At 59.3% G+C, this 20,902-nt stretch overlaps 2 protein-coding genes and 1 long non-coding RNA gene across 30 annotated transcripts in view; 1 reads left to right on the top strand and 2 right to left on the bottom strand.

Annotated features, from left to right (window-relative positions):
• The window catches only part of LOC308179026 (delta-1-pyrroline-5-carboxylate synthase-like), a 33,501-nt gene extending 19,495 nt beyond the window's left edge, over positions 1-14,006 (bottom strand). For 5 of the 27 annotated variants that reach the window (XR_013940139.1, XR_013940140.1, XR_013940141.1 and 2 more), the window contains exons 1-2: positions 7,296-7,449; positions 6,969-7,119 (exon numbers count right to left, since the gene is read on the bottom strand). Coding sequence is in view for 11 of the 27 variants with exons in the window: in XM_080558561.1 (XP_080414687.1) it covers positions 12,876-13,964 (1,089 nt within the window). In the remaining 16 variants the exon portion in view is untranslated. Of the gene's footprint in view, positions 1-104; positions 4,081-4,173; positions 4,293-6,968; positions 7,120-7,290; positions 7,453-7,731; positions 7,858-11,995 lie in introns of those variants that run through there. The other 22 variants (XR_013940136.1, XR_013940137.1, XR_013940138.1 and 19 more) reach the window with 19 other exon arrangements.
• On the top strand, positions 7,981-10,635 carry LOC308179031. Its single transcript, XR_013940165.1, has 2 exons — positions 7,981-8,272; positions 8,356-10,635. It is a non-coding gene; the product is annotated as an uncharacterized lncRNA (long non-coding RNA).
• Positions 14,007-16,845: 2,839 nt separating the features above from the next.
• On the bottom strand, positions 16,846-20,900 carry LOC308179019 (uncharacterized protein). 2 transcript variants are annotated; one of them, XM_080558495.1, is made up of 2 exons: positions 20,660-20,900; positions 16,846-20,451 (listed from the first exon to the last, which is right to left on the bottom strand). In XM_080558495.1, the coding sequence occupies exons 1-2, from the start codon at positions 20,776-20,778 to the stop codon at positions 16,956-16,958; spliced, it is 3,615 nt and encodes a 1,204-aa protein (XP_080414621.1). In that variant the 5' UTR covers positions 20,779-20,900; the 3' UTR covers positions 16,846-16,955. The 2 variants fall into 2 exon arrangements, with proteins under 2 accessions (XP_080414621.1, XP_080414622.1); XM_080558496.1 differs by having other exon boundaries at positions 17,859-20,590.
• Between the last annotated feature and the right edge of the window lie 2 nt (positions 20,901-20,902).

Genomic DNA, 20,902 nt, shown 5'->3' on the forward strand with positions numbered 1-20,902 from the left:
CAGCCCAGGAGATACTCATGCTATTTCATACATGACGATAACAGGGCAGATACTTTCTATATTCAATTTCTAAAGCGAGCCTCCTTTGGCAAAAGAAAACGCTATTTATTTATTTATTTAGATTTTTATTTTTTTTAAACAATGCCGTGGGTTGCTGTTTTCAAAGGCCTCTCTGTCTTCTCTGATGAAGACATCTCTCATGTAATTATGGAAGCTGCAGCTGTTTCCACTGACAAGCTCTCAAAGTCCTGGGCTCACTAACCTGTGACAGCCATAATATCCAATTGCAGGTGACAGAATATTCTAGTTCTGCTCATTTCCTTTGAGGCCCAGAAAAGCTCACGACAACAGGAGTACCATGAAAGGACCCATAATATTACCTTTATTTTCAGCTTCTTCTAAGTCCTTCTCGTTTGCCAAGAGAATTTCTTCTCTGTGATCAGGTAATAAGTCAGCAAGACGATAAATAATCTCCGCTCTCCGAAAGAGAAAAGCTTCTGAACTGCATCCTTATATGAAGTCCATGGTGTTTGACATCTGGCTCACTTCAGCTCATTTCTGCTGACACATCTTCTCACTGTCTTGACTCCCTGAATGCTTGGAGCCAGCTGATTTTTTCCAGGACCCATTTGTGTTATAAACCTGTATTTTAAGACTTGCCACGTGTTCCCAACCTTATAGAGTGAGCACATACTGTTCTCTCACCTGCTCAGGCTGCAGAGCTGCCAGGGTCCTGCCACCAGCTCGAGACCTTTCACCCTGCTGCTCTGCTGGAGGGCCTGCCAAAACAAACAAACAAACAAACAAAACACAACCACAAGACATGCAGACAAAGGTTACAGCCCATGTGGGAGGAAAGGAACGCTAACCTTTCATCTTCCAACTCCTTACTCAAAGCAGGAAAACAGGTACGGTCCTAATAGACATATCAAAGAAATTCACTGTATGCCAGAACAGGAAAATCTGTATCAGATACCAAAATGCTGCCACGGTCCCCGAGCACAGCCCTTTTCAAGGCATCACGGAGATTCAGCAAGATCATCCAGGTCATAGGGGACAAACAAGCTTGTATCAAAGCTGAGCAAAAGAATAGAAGGACGGCTAAATCTCAGGGCGTAGGAGAAAACTGAAAACAGGGAGGCATCCTTTGAAAAAGTTTAGTTAGACAACTAACGAAAAGAGAAAAGATTGCAAAACAACACGGGAATGTACAAACAGCACTGGAAGCCAAAAGCGGCCTGCGTAACAGCTTGCAGAATAGCTGCTCTCTCCACGCCTCTCCCTGTGCACACTGAAGGGTTCTTACAGAAGAAAGGTTTTCTTCGTGGCATGGATATCAAAGAACCTGTCTCAAACTGAAACGATACAGAACAAGTTTTGAAACAGAAGCAGAAGTAACAAGTCAAAAGGCTCACGCAGCATTTCACTAAGGAGTTCTCAAGTAGCTCACAGATAAGCTACATTTTCATTTTTAACTCTCTTGAAATTGTCTGTAGGACAGATGACTTGAAATGTGACTAATAGGCCCGGACTTCTATTTCAGAAGCGTCCTACAGAAATTGCCAGAGCAGGAATTCCCACGTTAAGGAAAATAACAGGAGTTAAGAAAAGAACTAGCGGACACTTGATTAAGAAGACTTAATTAAGGAGTGTTAAAACAGCTTTTTAAAGCGAGGTCATACTTTATAAAGTAGAGCGTATTTTCGTGTTCTTTGAAAAAGAGTGACACACGCGAGGAGATAAGAGTTCATTTTAAAAAGTTACCTGAGTATTTAAAGTGTGTTTTGGAAGACAGAAGACAAAAGAAAGAATGGGAGTAACCACGTTCCATGGTAGAGGAAGGGTCGCAGTAAGATTTCACCTTTACTTTTGCTGTTCACCATATTTGTAATTGTCTGAGACGTGGGGTTACAAGATGAAAAGCTTTATAGCTGATACAAATTTATTGCAGTAGGACAAAGTGAAAAGCGCTGATATCGCACTTTTTCCCAGAAAGGAACTTCTCGGAAAAGGAGCTAAGTTTCCTGGTGGACACCAACTTGAACACGAAACAGCAATGTGCCTTTGCTGCAAAAGCAGCTGAGGGTATCCTGGGTGGCATTAGGCAAAGTATTGCCAGCAGGTCAAGAAAGGCGATCCTCCCCCTCTGCTCAGGAACGGTGAGGCCGCACCTGGAGTGCTGGGCCTGGGCCTCCCAGTACAAGAGAGACCTGGACACACTGCAAAGAGTCCAACGGAGGGCCACGAGGATGGTAAGGGACTGAAGCACCTTTCCTATGAGGACAGGCTGGGAGAGCTGGGACCGTTCGGCCTGGAAAAGAGGAGGCTTGGAGGGGATCTCATCGATGTCTGTAAATACACGAAGGGAGGGTGGAAGGAAGACAAAGCCAGACTTTTCTAACTGGTACCCAAGGAACAAAAAAGGAGGCAACAGACACAGGCCGAAACATAGGATGTTCCCCTCCTGTGGTTTCCTGAACATCAGTAAATACTTTTTCGCTGTGAGGGTGACTGAGCACTAGCGTAGGCTGCCCAGGGAGGTCGTGGAGTCACAGTCTTTGTGAGGTTTCAAAACCTGTTTGGACGTGGTCCTGGAAAACCAGATCTGGGTGGCTCTGCTTGAGCAGGGGTGTTGGACTAGGTGACCTCTGGAGGTCCTTCCGACCTCAACCAGCCTGTGATTCCTTTGCAGCCACTATGCAACCAAATAGCAAGTACAATTCAAAGCAGATAAACGTGAAGAAATGCAGAGGCAAAAGGGGAAATCAGGCCTTGGTACTGCACATAATCCTATGAAAACATCACCTCAATGCTCATCAGCATCGAAGAGCAACTTACACGTTTAAGCTTTTGGAAAAGGCCTAGGAAAGGCAACAAGAAACATCACCAGTCTAATCAAAACTCAAAGTTAGCCTTGCTATCTCATAAACTGAGGGTTCATTTGCATCTTGGATGCTACACAGAATTTTATTTTTGCCTATCTTAAAAAGGTCACAGTAGAATAAAAACAGTTTCAGCCAAGAGAAACAGGGATCACCAAACTTTTGGAACAGTTTCTGTAGAAAAGGACTAAGAAAAAACCTTTTTCATGTGACAAAGAGACGATGAGGGAAAAGACGATGTCTCATATCATAGAAGTTGAACAGAGATCGATCACCCATGTTCTCTTTCCATACAGAAGGCGGGGGCATCAAAAGCTAGCAGAAAGCAAACTTCAACGCTCCTCCTGCCCACAAACACACACAAAATAAAGGAAGCAGTTCTCCACATAGTGCTAGCTCCAGAGTTTACGCACAATACCTAGTTAAGGCTCGTGACTGCTGTGACCCACGGGTGCTAAGTGTTTACATGGGTTCAAAGGATATGGCCGATTTTTACAAGAAACACATTAAGCGTTTTTATACTCAAAGGCATTGGCTTGTCTTAAAGTGCAAGTCACAAGTATCGCTCTATACTCGTTCCATTCTGCTAAGATCACTGATCTTTGGTCTGACTTTCTGCGGCCCTTGTTACATTGTCACAGCAACACAGAGGCAGGAAAACATTCCTACATACGGTAACAAAAGACCGAGTCATTAAAAGAACTTACGACAAAAACCCAAACTACACACTATCTTAGTTCAGCCGTACATTCTATATGCACGCTTTCACCCTGAAATCTTCAATAATAGATGATAACCTCTAAGACTAAAAGCAATACAAATTCTACCTAGTTCTTTGAATGCAAGTCTGATGCAGCAAGTCATCAGCTGGAAGGAACCCGAGCAGAGGATTCAAGATGTTCTATTCCAACATTAAAAATTACCTTTCAAAAGCCGTTTGTCAAGCAGAGCGTAGTTTCCCATTTGTTGAACAGGCAGGCCTAGCCAAATTTCGACCCTAAACTTCCAGGAAATCTCTACAGCTCCCAATGTACATGTTACTTCCGTACTCACCTGCAGGTTTTACCTCTGAAAAAAAAGTTCCAACTTTCTTCCCTTCCACAACATCTGTGATGACATGACCCGAGATCTTTGGGTGGGTTCCACTTGCAATCACTGCAGAGGTGCCTCCTTGGAGGGCCCGCAGAGCTGCTTTCACCTGCGATGAAGGATAGAGCCAGTTCCCGAAAATGCACTTGTTATTTGAATCCCCATGCTCAACACGAATTCTTGCTCCACTTTGATCGCTTACGTTTCCCACCTGGGATTTGGTTCCAAATGTCACAGATTGTTGGTCTCCTGGGTAGGATATGTCAGTGAGCTTTGCATCATCGGATCCTGGAGGGCTGTCAAAGAGTCCTGAAATGAATACTAAAAAACTGTTAATGTTACATATCTTCTGTTCCAAAGCTCACCAGGGAAAAAGAACTAAAGCCTTTGAGGCTAAAAACCTGTATTCCACTCTACAGGATTCAAAACTTCCACTGAACCCTCCTTTTGTGGAACTGAAAGGATGAAACACTAACATGCAGGCTCAAGATGTGTAACTTCACCGGAATTGTAGCTAGTGTGAGGAAACAGAATATCCACATGCTGAATAGTATCACGTATGCTGGGAAGTACCCACACTTCAGTGAGGTTAGAGAGAAAACCGGAAAGAAGTTTCCAGCTTTTATACGGTTCAGAATCAGGGCTGACACACAAGAGTGCACAACTGAACAAAGGACAGTCCTCTTCACCTAAAATCTCAGATGATATTCCCGAATGCTGTGTTGTACACTGATAAACCGGGCAACTTAGAAATATGTATAAAGGCTAACTATTGAGTTCTGCAAAGAAAGGACACAAGACTATAGACACACACTTATTCATTTTAAATAAATATTGTACTTTTATTTAACTATGTTCTGAGTTGATCGATACTTCTGTTTACCTAACATGTAAACCCTAAACTCTACCGCCAAACTTCCCAGAAGTTCTATGCGAACAAATACGTCACAGATTAAAGCGCACAAGTGAAGAGTACCTGAACTCTTCCTTTACAGCTTGGGAAGGAAAGGACACTTCTTTCCATAAAGAAGATACCACAGCAAATGAAGAAGCTGTGAGGAAATGGGAGCGGTGTTTTCGTTTGTTTTTTATTTTTATTTTTTTTAAGTTGTTTGGACTATCATTTTTGTTATTTTTTTTTCCTGAGGCAGTCATTTCAACTAGAATCAACCATGAAATCCATCTGAAACAGCTGGAAGAAACTGTGGTTATGAAAAGCCAACCTCCTTCCTTCTCGGGGCCTACAATATGGACCAAAGTCCAGAAGCCACCGAAGGAAACACGTCTGGAGATAATAAAAAGAGTACGTGATTTTGTTGATGTCCTGGTGTGAAACTGTACCTACCACCTTCCTCTTTCTAGAAAAGTACCTTCAGCATCAACAGGTGACAGACTTCACGGCAGCACAGCTCACAAGACTAGACCACTACCAGCCACACGTCTGGGAGACAGAAAAGCTAGCAAGCTCCAGGTATCTGGAAAGCAATATCCAGGACACGTAAAGTACCCATAAATCACTGAAAGACAGAATCCACTGCCAGAAGAAGCAAACGATTGTAGAATAGCGTTCGGCTTATATGCAGGGAAAGACTATGTATTTAGAATCAGGAGTGTTACTCGTGACTATATACAATCCTGAGGAGCTAGCAGAAGTACCATAGCGTCCACACAGGGTGTGCCTTCCAATCCTTTTACCGGCTTGGTTGCCCTCCTCTGTACGCTTTCAGGGATCTTAACGTTCTTTTTATATTGTAGAGCCCAGAATCGCACACAATATTGAAGGAAAGGCTTCGCCAACGCTAAATACAGTGGGAGAATCACCTCTTTTGACCAGCTGGCTACGCTGTGTTTAATATATCCCAAAATGCTAGACGATAACCTGTGCTTCTGAATCCTTTAGCTATCTTCCCAGGGCCCTGAAATTTATTTTGATTGAACACAGACTTCTTGCTGCAACTTTGTTGGTACCCACGTGAAAGAGCAGGAGTAGGGAATAATCTGAAGTTTGAACTAAGCTCGTAAGCTCGCTAGCAATGTCCCTGATCCAAGCCCCAGGCTGGTAGAAAAGCTCTCGGTAAAGATGGTCTGGTCTGCAGATGGGAGCCTCTGTTCCCTTCAGAAGGCAGTCACCTGTGACTATAACCTGGCACTATTTCTTCACAACGCTGGCCTTGATCTCTCGATCACTCTGCAATTCCACGAAAGGAATTGCCTCCCAATTCGTTCTTGACTGACCGCAACTAGCGTTCCGGAAAGCCCTGCAAGCACTTGTTCATTATTTCTAGGATAATTCTTAAAGCTGAAGTGGGACAAGTTTTGTCCACAAAGGCCTTCGGGGAGACTTCTGAAAGGAAAACCAGGCCAAACCAAAAAACTAGGAACAGCAAGCGGCGTGTACGTCGGTTTTGCTAACAGAGTAACACTAACGTACTAGAAATTTCCACGTTCTTTGCCCTCTACCTTGAAAGTGTCACCCAATTCTGTCAGTGTTCACCATCAGCTTCTTTTTTTTTTTTTAAAATTTTCGCATGGACATCTGAGAAAAACATTTCGAGTCCCCGTCATCGAGGGAGAAGAGGAGAGGAAAAAAAAGGAAAAAGAGAGGGGGGTGGGGAAGAAGCACAGCCATTCCTTTCCTCAGTAATGTGAGCAAAAAGCTCAGGCGCTCGGCAACAACAGAATCATAGAATATCCTGAGTTGGAAGGGACCACCGAGGATCATCGTTAAGGATCACCGAGTCAAACAACGCGCTTTGAAAGACAAAACGCAGAAGAATCTGCACGTTATTTAATCTCAGCAATGGAGTCACGTGTATTTGTACCCGCTCATTTCTTCACCTGCCAGTTTATTGTGCTACAGATGTTACAGAACACGCAAACTACAAGGTTACTACTACTTTTCGTAACCGATGCGATCTTTGGTAGGACTAGCTGTGTAAGAGAGCCACCAAAATCCCCTTCACGCCTGGATTTCACCCGCAGGTCGCTGCGACTTACCCAGACAGCTGGGACAGACGGGCTGCTCTTTCTCCTGGGACACCTGCGACTGCAGCACGCCAGCTGCAGCTTTCCTCCCTTCAGCTGCTGCGCCACCTTCGCTCGGCGACAAACCCCGCGGGGGTCCCAGCGGCGGGGAGCTGCTTCTGCCCTGGTGAGCCGCAGGGAAAGGAGAGAGCCGGCCGTCAGCACGCGGGGGGAGGAAAACCTCCGAGGCGCAGCCCGACGATCGAGCGCAGCGAGGACCCGCGCCCGGCCGCCGCAGCCCCCACCCCTCCCGGCCCGACGCTCCGGGGAAGCGCCCCCGAAGGCTCTCGCTCGCCTCACCGCCGGCAGCCGCGCTCGCAGCCAGCGGCAACCTGCGCCTCCCGGCGCGCACGGCCCGGCCCCGGCCCCGGCTCGGGGAAAGACCGGCCGCGCACCACAGAACTACAGCTCCCAGCATGCCGCGGGACGGAGCAGTCCATCCGACGCAGAGGGGAGTCGGCCAAGCGCACACAACCCCCGCCCCCGCCGCACTCTCTGAGCCCGCCCGCCCGCCCCCCCCCCCCGCGCCGCTTCGCCCCCCTCTCCCCCAGCCCTCCGAAGCCCCGCGCAGTGCAGACCCCGCCGCACGCCCGGTCCGCTCCGCTCCGGCGCGGCGCCGCCCCCGCCCCGCACAAGGGCCGTTTCCGCAGAAGCTGCCGACCGCGTGGCGCCCCAACCGCCCGCCGCCTCGTCCCCTCCCGGCCCGGCCCGGCCCGGGGCGGCACCGACCACCAACCTCGTTGCGGCACCGCGCCTCGGCGGCCCGGCCCGAGCTGAGCCCAGCGCGGCCCGACACGACAGCTTCCGCCCATAGTGCCGGCAAGCCCTGCACGGCACCTCCGCCCTGCGTTCCTCCGAGCCAATCACGGAGCGCTTCCGCCCTGAGTTAAGGCTAGCCGTGACGCCACTTCCGCCCTCACGGTCCAGCCAATCACGGCGCCGCTTCCCTGTGGGAAGGCGACCCTGAGGCTGCCCGTGATGCCTTTTTTTTTATTTTTTTATTTTATTTTTTTTTAAAGAAGGGCGGGGTGTTCTTGGTCCTTCCTCGTCAAGTATATCTGTGAGAAACATCTCAAATAATTTTCTTGACAAACGATCTTCTCTGAGGCTATTTTATTCGCGGTTGCAGTGGCGGGCGTCCTGCCGATCAGGAGCGCATTGCAGTAAGCACAGCATCAACTTTTATTCCCTATTCCCCGACGCCCGATCCCCTCCCCTGTGTCCTCATTGGCCGAGTACTGCAGGTTCACAAGCTGCTCGACGCTCCTCTATACCATGTATGTACAATTTTACTTCTTTTTCAACCCTTTAATTGCTCCCTTCTTGCTTCCTTTTTTTTTTCCCCTTTCTTATGTTTCAGGAACCTGTGATCTTTGTTTTACCGTGCCCACGCTGCTCAACCTGTTTTTCCTCAAGCTTCTGCCTTATTTCGGAACAGTGAGGCCGCCTACTGTCCGCTTACCCACGTGGCGTTTCTCCTCATTATGACTGCACAACTACCTCGGAATACAGAAAATTAGTTCTCTACTGCAAAAACACAACTTAGTTTCTCACAGCTCCCTCCTCTTCTTTCCTTACTCCTACTGTTGTTTTTGCACCTCTTCACGTACCGCGCTCTTGAGTTTCTCCAACGTTAAGGCGCAATAGTCTTCTTCGGATGTCACGGGGGATGGTAGGCGTACAATGCCATTATTTTTACAATACCAACAAATAGTTGTTTGAGCCAATTCTGTTCAGGTAACCACGAAGTTAGTTTCTCCCAAATGTTTCTAAATGCCCAGGAACTGTCATCTTGAGCTACTCTATGTAGGATCTTTCCCCCCCACGCCCCCCCAGTATACTTTTTTTTCCCCCCAAATATCAGTCAAATTCGTCCCGTTTGATCTACATATATACAGCAACTAGCATTAATTACAGTGCACGCTCCTCCTTATGAGGTTATTAATGAATCGAATACTATTCGATTCTACAGTCCTATTTTTGCAAACTTATCAAACTTATTTTCTAGTTCTTCAGTTATAGCGGAGATATTTACAATAGCTTTTTCTAATTCACCCACCCCTAACCAAGGTAAAAACCACCTTGCAAAGCTGTGAAATACTAGAGAATTTTACTAGAGAATTGTCTGGAGTCCGCTTAATCCTGCGTGTGGTCTCAAGGGGCCTTTGGCTTTGTGGGTCTTCAATAATAGTTACGTTTGGAATTATTGCCTCCAGGGTGCAAGCTCCCTTCCATCCCAGGGGCAACACCTTCCTGGCTTTATTGCCACGTAGCCAGTACCACCTCTCGCCATTTGGGACAGGCCATCCAGTTGCAGGATTCTCACGTTGCATCTGGCGTGCGCTATGTATATTGGCGTTCCTGTGGCTACCATATTTGGTGCAGCGTGGATTATTCCCTGCGTGGATAGTTCCACACCCAGGGTCAGTACTATCGCCCCCTGAGTTTCTATCAATGTTGTTTAAAAGGCACCTTCGATAACGCGGTATATTGTAGCCAGGATTACGCGCAGGGAGTGTGAGAAACACTCCGTAGCCAGTAGCTTAGGCTCAGGCGAGGGTCTCAGTGAAGCAGTAATTTATTCGCGATCGCAATGGCACGCGTCCCACAAGCAGGAGCGCGCCTACTAGTCACACAGTACGGTTTATGTACTTTCTTTCTTGACGACCGGGACCCTCCCCTGTTTCCCCATTGACTGGGTATTCCGGGTTCACAACCTATCCGACGCTTCACAGACACTACGTGGCCTTCAGTTGCCGGCCTGTTCAATTTCAAATTTCTTTTGACTTTTTTACTGTTTGAAGTGGTAATGTTTCTTCACTGATCTGACTTGACACCGTGATTTTCACCTAGCTGCTCTGAGGAGTCTGGTTGTCTGCATTTTACAAGGTTGTCCGTTAAGCTTTCTTATCACTGCGAGCCTATCTCAACACCGCATTCCTTCCCTCTAAACAACGTAACTCTGCAAAAACAACATTTTTATTCCCACAATTCCCCCCTTTTCTTCTTTATAAATTGTTGATTTTTGCAAAATTTTTCTCTGCGGTGTAATTTGGTAGATCTCTTCCTCTTCTTCACCTTCTTTGCTTTCCATCCCCTCTAATATCATCACCTTACGGGAGTAAGGTGGTGGCTCCACGGTCATTTCTTTCGATAGTGCAGTTTCAGTGAACCGCTGTACTAGTCCTTTTACACAGGGGATAATGCAACAACCAAGGGTCGTCAAAACTCCTGCTACTATGATCAAGGATGCAGATACGGACGCTAGGACCCCTTTCCATTTACCAAACCAAGATTCTGAACATCCTGTGATGGAAGTGCCTGTTCCTAATCATTCTGCCAATTCACTGGCAAGGGTGGTAAGCCCTTGCAACGCTCTAGTTACTGTGCCATCTGGGGCAGTATTGTTGGGTATAAAAGTGCAACAATGGTTGCTCAGTATCACACACACACACACACACACACACACACCTCCTTTCTCCGCGATCAACATATCTAATCTATTCTGTTTTCCCAAGCCATTTTGCTGGTGGCATCTAGTTGTTCAGCGATTTCTCTTATCGCATCCCTTGTATGATTTATGAATATCTGCTGACTATAATAAATACTCTTATTGATTGTTACCCACCAGAACAGCGACTCAAACCCTGCAGCAATTTGATTCCTGGCTTTCTGTTCATCGGGAACTCCTCTAGGCACCCCAAGAGAATCTATGTACCCTCTATCATCAAATGATATTCCTAAGCCTCTTTTACTTCTTCTGGGTATTTGTGATGTTTCTCTTTCAAATGCCAGGGTGAAGGGTATAGCTAATTGAACAAGTGCAAAAATGCCTCCCGAATTAGATGGTAGGGTGGACCATAAGATCTTCCCTCCGCAGTACCACCACAGATCTGCCCTGGGGATCTCAAGTCTTGAGCAGTTTCCCATCAGGTCCTTGGTAGCATTCAAGGTCCTCGTGCACAAGGCAAATTCTCCCAGATGCCGGGTAGCGCTCACACCCTGCCCTGAGAGGCAAGCTGCATGGTCACCTTTAGCTGTAGAGAATGCAGGGGGAACCCTGATATTGCTATCACGCAAGGAAGGGAACAGCAAAGAGAGAGACTTACAGGTCTCATTTCCCCAGGCAGTCTTTTCTTGGTACAATGCAATCATACATCGCATCCCCTGGGAATCCCTGGTCCACCCCAATGGGAAGGGCACTATCCGGGCAGTCGGTCGTCCCGAGGCACAAGCATAGCAAGTGCTACGGTTGAGACTCTGGACAGCATATTTGACCCATTCTATCCAGGCATTCACATCCCCATACCCTGTTTCAATCTCAAATGTTTGAACTGCCACATTTCAAAGAGAGCCTCCTGTTTTCTCTCCTGTTTTCTCCTTGAGTTTCTCCCTTTCTCTGATGGCAATAGAGGATCGTTTCCATACAGCTGTTCTCAATCTGGCTGTTGGGTCTCTCCCAGTTACTTGTTCTCTCTGCTCAGTTGTCATTGGGCATTTAAATCTCCACAAGCTAACACCTCACAAGCATCAAACATGACAGATTGTGGTACATAACCCTCTGTCACATTCACCCCTATTTTGACGGGGTATCCCATCTTACTATTATCTGGTCATGCCTTTTCCAAGTTGCCAATTGACCAAGCCCTTCTCTGAGGCCTACAGTCACTAGAAACAAAATTAATAGTTGATTTTTCCCGGTCATTATTTTTAACCCTTAGGTTTCCAAATAATTACCAATACAAAGAGTAAGATATATGTACCCTACTACTAGAACAAAAACCCCTTGGGAGCACTTTGATTCGCTATAGGCCAGTCCTTTCTCATATGATTTCTGTGTTGTGCATTATTATTATTCCAGCCAGGATCAGCAAGGATCCTACTAGTTGTTACCTCACAAAGAAGGATGTACCTATCTCTACGTGGAAACGCATCAGTCCGTAGACTCTGACCCACCTAAAGACCCCTGCAACTGACTGAAGCAAAAACAAAGCACTTACCCCAAACTGCAGCCCAGGCAGAATGAGCTCTCTGATGGGATGCCTGTGACTCAGTTACCATTAGGCCCTGCCTGGAACCCAAAGCCAATCACCTGGGAAAGGGGAGGGGCAAAGCACAAGAAAGTAGAAAGCAGAAAGAGAGCAGGAGAAGCAGCAGCTGTTTTTCTTTTCCTTTATTTTTTTTCTAGCTTATCTGAACAGCATGCAGAGTGCAGACCGGAGAACTGGCGTCTCTCTAGAAGCAACAATACCAATGCTTTTGCTTCAGCTTTGAATATTGAAATGACAATATGAGAAAGCAAGTTACTGAAGCTAACTGGAATTAGCTCAACTTTTCTTCTGCACAGGAAGAAAAATTTAGCAGCATAACATATTACACCCCAAAACCAAAATCAATGTAGTAACATCGCTCGCAGGAAAAAATGTAGTAAATGATGTAGTAACATCACTCGCGGCCCCGCGGCGCCTGCAGTACCCACTTTTGGCCACCAGGCGGCGGCAGAGGGCGCCAGGGGGCGCCACCGCGCATGCGCGGCCCCGCGGCTCCTGCAGTACCCACTTTTGGCCACCAGGCGGCGGCAGAGGGCGCCAGGGGGCGCCACCGCGCATGCGCGGCCCCGGGGCGCCTGCAGTACCCACTTTTGGCCACCAGGCGGCGGCAGAGGGCGCCAGGGGGCGCCACCGCGCATGCGCGGCCCCGCGGCGCCTGCAGTACCCACTTTCGGCCACCAGGCGGCGGCAGAGGGCGCCAGGGGGCGCCACCGCGCATGCGCGGCCCCGCGGCGCCTGCAGTACCCACTTTTGGCCACCAGGCGGCGGCAGAGGGCGCCAGGGGGCGCCACCGCGCATGCGCGGCCCCGGGGCGCCTGCAGTACCCACTTTAGGCCACCAGGCGGCGGCAGAGGGCGCCAGGGGGCGCCACCGCGCATGCGCGGCCCCGGGGCGCCTGCAGTACCCACTTTTGGCCACCAGGCGGCGGCAGAGGGCGCCAGGGGGCGCCTCCGCGCATGCGCGGCCCCGGGGCGCCTACAGTACCCACTTCAGGCCACCAGGCGGTGGCAGAGGGCGCCAGGGGGCGCCACCGCGCATGCGCGGCCCCGGGGCGCCTGCAGTACCCACTTTTGGCCACCAGGCGGCGGCAGAGGGCGCCAGGGGGCGCCACCGCGCATGCGTGGCCCCGGGGCGCCTGCAGTACCCACTTTTGGCCACCAGGCGGCGGCAGAGGGCGCCAGGGGGCGCCACCGCGCATGCGCGGCCCCGCGGCGCCTGCAGTACCCACTTTTGGCCACCAGGCGGCGGCAGAGGGCGCCAGGGGGCGCCACCGCGCATGCGCGGCCCCGCGGCGCCTGCAGTACCCACTTTTGGCCACCAGGCGGCGGCAGAGGGCGCCAGGGGGCGCCACCGCGCATGCGCGGCCCCGCGGCGCCTGCAGTACCCACCTTTGGCCACCAGGCGGCGGCAGAGGGCGCCAGGGGGCGCCACCGCGCATGCGCGGCCCCGCGGCGCCTGCAGTACCCACCTTTGGCCACCAGGCGGCGGCAGAGGGCGCCAGGGGGCGCCACCGCGCATGCGCGGCCCCGCGGCGCCTGCAGTACCCACCTTTGGCCACCAGGCGGCGGCAGAGGGCGCCAGGGGGCGCCACCGCGCATGCGCGGCCCCGCGGCGCCTGCAGTACCCACCTTTGGCCACCAGGCGGCGGCAGAGGGCGCCAGGGGGCGCCACCGCGCATGCGCGGCCCCTCGGCGCCTGCAGTACCCACTTTTGGCCACCAGGCGGCGGCAGAGGGCGCCAGGGGGCGCCACCGCGCATGCGCGGCCCCGGGTCGCCTGCAGTACCCACTTTTTGCCACCAGGCGGCGGCCGAGGGCGCCAGGGGGCGCCACCGCGCATGCGCGGCCCCGGGGCGCCTGCAGTACCCACTTTTGGCCACCAGGCGGCGGCCGAGGGCGCCAGGGGGCGCCACCGCGCATGCGCGGCCCCGCGGCGCCTGCAGTACCCACTTTTGGCCACCAGGCGGCGGCCGAGGGCGCCAGGGGGCGCCACCGCGCATGCGCGGCCCCGGGGCGCCTGCAGTACCCACTTTAGGCCACCAGGCGGCGGCAGAGGGCGCCAGGGGGCGCCACCGCGCATGCGCGGCCCCGGGGCGCCTGCAGTACCCACTTTTGGCCACCAGGCGGCGGCAGAGGGCGCCAGGGGGCGCCACCGCGCATGCGCGGCCCCGGGGCGCCTGCAGTACCCACTTTTGGCCACCAGGCGGCGGCAGAGGGCGCCAGGGGGCGCCACCGCGCATGCGCGGCCCCGGGGCGCCTGCAGTACCCACTTTTGGCCACCAGGCGGCGGCAGAGGGCGCCAGGGGGCGCCACCGCGCATGCGCGGCCCCGCGGCGCCTGCAGTACCCACTTTTGGCCACCAGGCGGCGGCAGAGGGCGCCAGGGGGTGCCACCGCGCATGCGCGGCCCCGCGGCGCCTGCAGTACCCACTTTTGGCCACCAGGCGGCGGCAGAGGGCGCCAGGGGGCGCCACCGCGCATGCGCGGCCCCGGGGCGCCTGCAGTACCCACTTTTGGCCACCAGGCGGCGGCAGAGGGCGCCAGGGGGCGCCACCGCGCATGCGCGGCCCCGCGGCGCCTGCAGTACCCACTTTTGGCCACCAGGCGGCGGCAGAGGGCGCCAGGGGGCGCCACCGCGCATGCGCGGCCCCGGGGCGCCTGCAGTACCCACTTTTGGCCACCAGGCGGCGGCCGAGGGCGCCAGGGGGCGCCACCGCGCATGCGCGGCCCCGGGGCGCCTGCAGTACCCACTTTTGGCCACCAGGCGGCGGCAGAGGGCGCCAGGGGGCGCCACCGCGCATGCGCGGCGCCGCGGCGCCTGCAGTACCCACCTTTGGCCACCAGGCGGCGGCAGAGGGCGCCAGGGGGCGCCACCGCGCATGCGCGGCCCCGGGGCGCCTGCAGTACCCACTTTTGGCCACCAGGCGGCGGCAGAGGGCGCCAGGGGGCGCCACCGCGCATGCGTGGCCGCGGGGCGCCTGCAGTACCCACTTTTGGCCACCAGGCGGCGGCAGAGGGCGCCAGGGGGCGCCACCGCGCATGCGCGGCCCCGCGGCGCCTGCTGTACCCACTTTTGGCCACCAGGCGGCGGCAGAGGGCGCCAGGGGGCGCCACCGCGCATGCGCGGCCCCGCGGCGCCTGCAGTACCCACTTTTGGCCACCAGGCGGCGGCAGAGGGCGCCAGGGGGCGCCACCGCGCATGCGCGGCCCCGCGGCGCCTGCAGTACCCACTTTTGGCCACCAGGCGGCGGCAGAGGGCGCCAGGGGGCGCCACCGCGCATGCGCGGCCCCGCGGCGCCTGCAGTACCCACTTTTGGCCACCAGGCGGCGGCAGAGGGCGCCAGGGGGCGCCACCGCGCATGCGCGGCCCCGCGGCGCCTGCAGTACCCACTTTTGGCCACCAGGCGGCGGCAGAGGGCGCCAGGGGGCGCCACCGCGCATGCGCGGCCCCGCGGCGCCTGCAGTACCCACTTTTGGCCACCAGGCGGCGGCAGAGGGCGCCAGGGGGCGCCACCGCGCATGCGCGGCCCCGCGGCGCCTGCAGTACCCACTTTTGGCCACCAGGCGGCGGCAGAGGGCGCCAGGGGGCGCCACCGCGCATGCGCGGCCCCGCGGCGCCTGCAGTACCCACTTTTGGCCACCAGGCGGCGGCAGAGGGCGCCAGGGGGCGCCACCGCGCATGCGCGGCCCCGGGGCGCCTGCAGTACCCACTTTCGGCCACCAGGCGGCGGCAGAGGGCGCCAGGGGGCGCCACCGCGCATGCGCGGCCCCGCGGCGCCTGCAGTACCCACTTTCGGCCACCAGGCGGCGGCAGAGGGCGCCAGGGGGCGCCACCGCGCATGCGCGGCCCCGCGGCGCCTGCAGTACCCACTTTCGGCCACCAGGCGGCGGCAGAGGGCGCCAGGGGGCGCCACCGCGCATGCGCGGCCCCGGGGCGCCTGCAGTACCCACTTTCGGCCACCAGGCGGCGGCAGAGGGCGCCAGGGGGCGCCACCGCGCATGCGCGGCCCCGCGGCGCCTGCAGTACCCACTTTTGGCCACCAGGCGGCGGCAGAGGGCGCCATGGGGCGCCACCGCGCATGCGCGGCCCCGGGGCGCCTGCAGTACCCACCTTTGGCCACCAGGCGGCGGCAGAGGGCGCCAGGGGGCGCCACCGCGCATGCGCGGCCCCAGGGCGCCTGCAGTACCCACTTTTGGCCACCAGGCGGCGGCAGAGGGCGCCAGGGGGCGCCACCGCGCATGCGCGGCGCCGCGGCGCCTGCAGTACCCACCTTTGGCCACCAGGCGGCGGCAGAGGGCGCCAGGGGGCGCCACCGCGCATGCGCGGCCCCAGGGCGCCTGCAGTACCCACTTTTGGCCACCAGGCGGCGGCAGAGGGCGCCAGGGGGCGCCACCGCGCATGCGCGGCCCCGCGGCTCCTGCAGTACCCACTTTTGGCCACCAGGCGGCGGCAGAGGGCGCCAGGGGGCGCCACCGCGCATGCGCGGCCCCGGGGCGCCTGCAGTACCCACTTTTGGCCACCAGGCGGCGGCAGAGGGCGCCAGGGGGCGCCACCGCGCATGCGCGGCCCCGCGGCGCCTGCAGTACCCACTTTCGGCCACCAGGCGGCGGCAGAGGGCGCCAGGGGGCGCCACCGCGCATGCGCGGCCCCGCGGCGCCTGCAGTACCCACTTTTGGCCACCAGGCGGCGGCAGAGGGCGCCAGGGGGCGCCACCGCGCATGCGCGGCCCCGGGGCGCCTGCAGTACCCACTTTAGGCCACCAGGCGGCGGCAGAGGGCGCCAGGGGGCGCCACCGCGCATGCGCGGCCCCGGGGCGCCTGCAGTACCCACTTTTGGCCACCAGGCGGCGGCAGAGGGCGCCAGGGGGCGCCTCCGCGCATGCGCGGCCCCGGGGCGCCTACAGTACCCACTTCAGGCCACCAGGCGGTGGCAGAGGGCGCCAGGGGGCGCCACCGCGCATGCGCGGCCCCGGGGCGCCTGCAGTACCCACTTTTGGCCACCAGGCGGCGGCAGAGGGCGCCAGGGGGCGCCACCGCGCATGCGTGGCCCCGGGGCGCCTGCAGTACCCACTTTTGGCCACCAGGCGGCGGCAGAGGGCGCCAGGGGGCGCCACCGCGCATGCGCGGCCCCGCGGCGCCTGCAGTACCCACTTTTGGCCACCAGGCGGCGGCAGAGGGCGCCAGGGGCGCCACCGCGCATGCGCGGCCCCGCGGCGCCTGCAGTACCCACTTTTGGCCACCAGGCGGCGGCAGAGGGCGCCAGGGGGCGCCACCGCGCATGCGCGGCCCCGCGGCGCCTGCAGTACCCACCTTTGGCCACCAGGCGGCGGCAGAGGGCGCCAGGGGGCGCCACCGCGCATGCGCGGCCCCGCGGCGCCTGCAGTACCCACCTTTGGCCACCAGGCGGCGGCAGAGGGCGCCAGGGGGCGCCACCGCGCATGCGCGGCCCCGCGGCGCCTGCAGTACCCACCTTTGGCCACCAGGCGGCGGCAGAGGGCGCCAGGGGGCGCCACCGCGCATGCGCGGCCCCGCGGCGCCTGCAGTACCCACCTTTGGCCACCAGGCGGCGGCAGAGGGCGCCAGGGGGCGCCACCGCGCATGCGCGGCCCCTCGGCGCCTGCAGTACCCACTTTTGGCCACCAGGCGGCGGCAGAGGGCGCCAGGGGGCGCCACCGCGCATGCGCGGCCCCGGGTCGCCTGCAGTACCCACTTTTTGCCACCAGGCGGCGGCCGAGGGCGCCAGGGGGCGCCACCGCGCATGCGCGGCCCCGGGGCGCCTGCAGTACCCACTTTTGGCCACCAGGCGGCGGCCGAGGGCGCCAGGGGGCGCCACCGCGCATGCGCGGCCCCGCGGCGCCTGCAGTACCCACTTTTGGCCACCAGGCGGCGGCCGAGGGCGCCAGGGGGCGCCACCGCGCATGCGCGGCCCCGGGGCGCCTGCAGTACCCACTTTAGGCCACCAGGCGGCGGCAGAGGGCGCCAGGGGGCGCCACCGCGCATGCGCGGCCCCGGGGCGCCTGCAGTACCCACTTTTGGCCACCAGGCGGCGGCAGAGGGCGCCAGGGGGCGCCACCGCGCATGCGCGGCCCCGGGGCGCCTGCAGTACCCACTTTTGGCCACCAGGCGGCGGCAGAGGGCGCCAGGGGGCGCCACCGCGCATGCGCGGCCCCGGGGCGCCTGCAGTACCCACTTTTGGCCACCAGGCGGCGGCAGAGGGCGCCAGGGGGCGCCACCGCGCATGCGCGGCCCCGCGGCGCCTGCAGTACCCACTTTTGGCCACCAGGCGGCGGCAGAGGGCGCCAGGGGGTGCCACCGCGCATGCGCGGCCCCGCGGCGCCTGCAGTACCCACTTTTGGCCACCAGGCGGCGGCAGAGGGCGCCAGGGGGCGCCACCGCGCATGCGCGGCCCCGGGGCGCCTGCAGTACCCACTTTTGGCCACCAGGCGGCGGCAGAGGGCGCCAGGGGGCGCCACCGCGCATGCGCGGCGCCGCGGCGCCTGCAGTACCCACCTTTGGCCACCAGGCGGCGGCAGAGGGCGCCAGGGGGCGCCACCGCGCATGCGCGGCCCCGGGGCGCCTGCAGTACCCACTTTTGGCCACCAGGCGGCGGCAGAGGGCGCCAGGGGGCGCCACCGCGCATGCGTGGCCGCGGGGCGCCTGCAGTACCCACTTTTGGCCACCAGGCGGCGGCAGAGGGCGCCAGGGGGCGCCACCGCGCATGCGCGGCCCCGCGGCGCCTGCTGTACCCACTTTTGGCCACCAGGCGGCGGCAGAGGGCGCCAGGGGGCGCCACCGCGCATGCGCGGCCCCGCGGCGCCTGCAGTACCCACTTTTGGCCACCAGGCGGCGGCAGAGGGCGCCAGGGGGCGCCACCGCGCATGCGCGGCCCCGCGGCGCCTGCAGTACCCACTTTTGGCCACCAGGCGGCGGCAGAGGGCGCCAGGGGGCGCCACCGCGCATGCGCGGCCCCGCGGCGCCTGCAGTACCCACTTTTGGCCACCAGGCGGCGGCAGAGGGCGCCAGGGGGCGCCACCGCGCATGCGCGGCCCCGCGGCGCCTGCAGTACCCACTTTTGGCCACCAGGCGGCGGCAGAGGGCGCCAGGGGGCGCCACCGCGCATGCGCGGCCCCGCGGCGCCTGCAGTACCCACTTTTGGCCACCAGGCGGCGGCAGAGGGCGCCAGGGGGCGCCACCGCGCATGCGCGGCCCCGCGGCGCCTGCAGTACCCACTTTTGGCCACCAGGCGGCGGCAGAGGGCGCCAGGGGGCGCCACCGCGCATGCGCGGCCCCGCGGCGCCTGCAGTACCCACTTTTGGCCACCAGGCGGCGGCAGAGGGCGCCAGGGGGCGCCACCGCGCATGCGCGGCCCCGGGGCGCCTGCAGTACCCACTTTCGGCCACCAGGCGGCGGCAGAGGGCGCCAGGGGGCGCCACCGCGCATGCGCGGCCCCGCGGCGCCTGCAGTACCCACTTTCGGCCACCAGGCGGCGGCAGAGGGCGCCAGGGGGCGCCACCGCGCATGCGCGGCCCCGCGGCGCCTGCAGTACCCACTTTCGGCCACCAGGCGGCGGCAGAGGGCGCCAGGGGGCGCCACCGCGCATGCGCGGCCCCGGGGCGCCTGCAGTACCCACTTTCGGCCACCAGGCGGCGGCAGAGGGCGCCAGGGGGCGCCACCGCGCATGCGCGGCCCCGCGGCGCCTGCAGTACCCACTTTTGGCCACCAGGCGGCGGCAGAGGGCGCCATGGGGCGCCACCGCGCATGCGCGGCCCCGGGGCGCCTGCAGTACCCACCTTTGGCCACCAGGCGGCGGCAGAGGGCGCCAGGGGGCGCCACCGCGCATGCGCGGCCCCAGGGCGCCTGCAGTACCCACTTTTGGCCACCAGGCGGCGGCAGAGGGCGCCAGGGGGCGCCACCGCGCATGCGCGGCGCCGCGGCGCCTGCAGTACCCACCTTTGGCCACCAGGCGGCGGCAGAGGGCGCCAGGGGGCGCCACCGCGCATGCGCGGCCCCGCGGCGCCTGCAGTACCCACTTTTGGCCACCAGGCGGCGGCCGAGGGCGCCAGGGGGCGCCACCGCGCATGCGCGGCCCCGCGGCGCCTGCAGTACCCACTTTTGGCCACCAGGCGGCGGCAGAGGGCGCCAGGGGGCGCCACCGCGCATGCGCGGCCCCGCGGCGCCTGCAGTACCCACTTTTGGCCACCAGGCGGCGGCAGAGGGCGCCACAGCGTATGCGCGGCCCCGGGGCGCCTGCAGTACCCACTTTTGGCCACCTGGCGGCGCAGAGGGCGCCACAGCGTATGCGCGGCCCCGCGGCGCCTGCAGTACCCACTTTTCGCCACCTGGTGGCGCAGAGGGCGCCACAGCGTATGCGGTGCCCCGAGGCGCCTGCAGTACCCACTTTTGGCCACCTGGTGGCGCAGAGGGCGCCACAGTGTATGCGCGGCCCCGCGGCGCCTGCAGTACTCACTTTTCGCCACCAGGCGGCGGCAGAGGGCGCCACAGCGTATGCGCGGCCCCGAGGCGCCTGCAGTACCCACTTTTCGCCACCTGGCGGCGGTAGAGTGCGCCACAGCATATCGGTGTCCCGAGGCGCCTGCAGTACCCACTTTTGGCCACCAGGTGGCGCAGAAGGCCCCAGGGGGCGCCACAGCGTATGTGCTGACCCAAGGCGCCTGCAGTACCGGATTTTCACCAGCAGGTGGCGGAAGGGGGCATTCAAAGGCGCCACCGCGCATGCGTGGCCCCTCGCCGCCTGCAGTACCCGCTTCTCGCCGGCAGGATGCGTCCTGAGGGCAGCAGGGACATCTTCCCAGAGAAAGCACAAACGAAAACAGCAGAAATTTGCACCCCACGCCGCCT

The sequence above is a fragment of the Anser brachyrhynchus genome (assembly GCF_964034855.1).
Source record: "Anser brachyrhynchus genome assembly, chromosome: 16".
In the NCBI taxonomy this organism is placed as follows: Eukaryota; Metazoa; Chordata; class Aves; order Anseriformes; family Anatidae; genus Anser; species Anser brachyrhynchus.

Bases quoted from the DNA above. Each gene is read 5' to 3' on its own strand.
- LOC308179019 (XM_080558495.1), bottom strand. From the start codon at position 20,778: ATGCGCGGTGGCGCCTTTGAATGCCCCCTTCCGCCACCTGCTGGTGAA. The intron at 20,452-20,659 runs GTGGCCAAAAGT...CTGCGCCACCAG, and splicing joins GGGGCCTTCTGCGCCACCTG to GTGGCCAAAAGTGGGTACTG.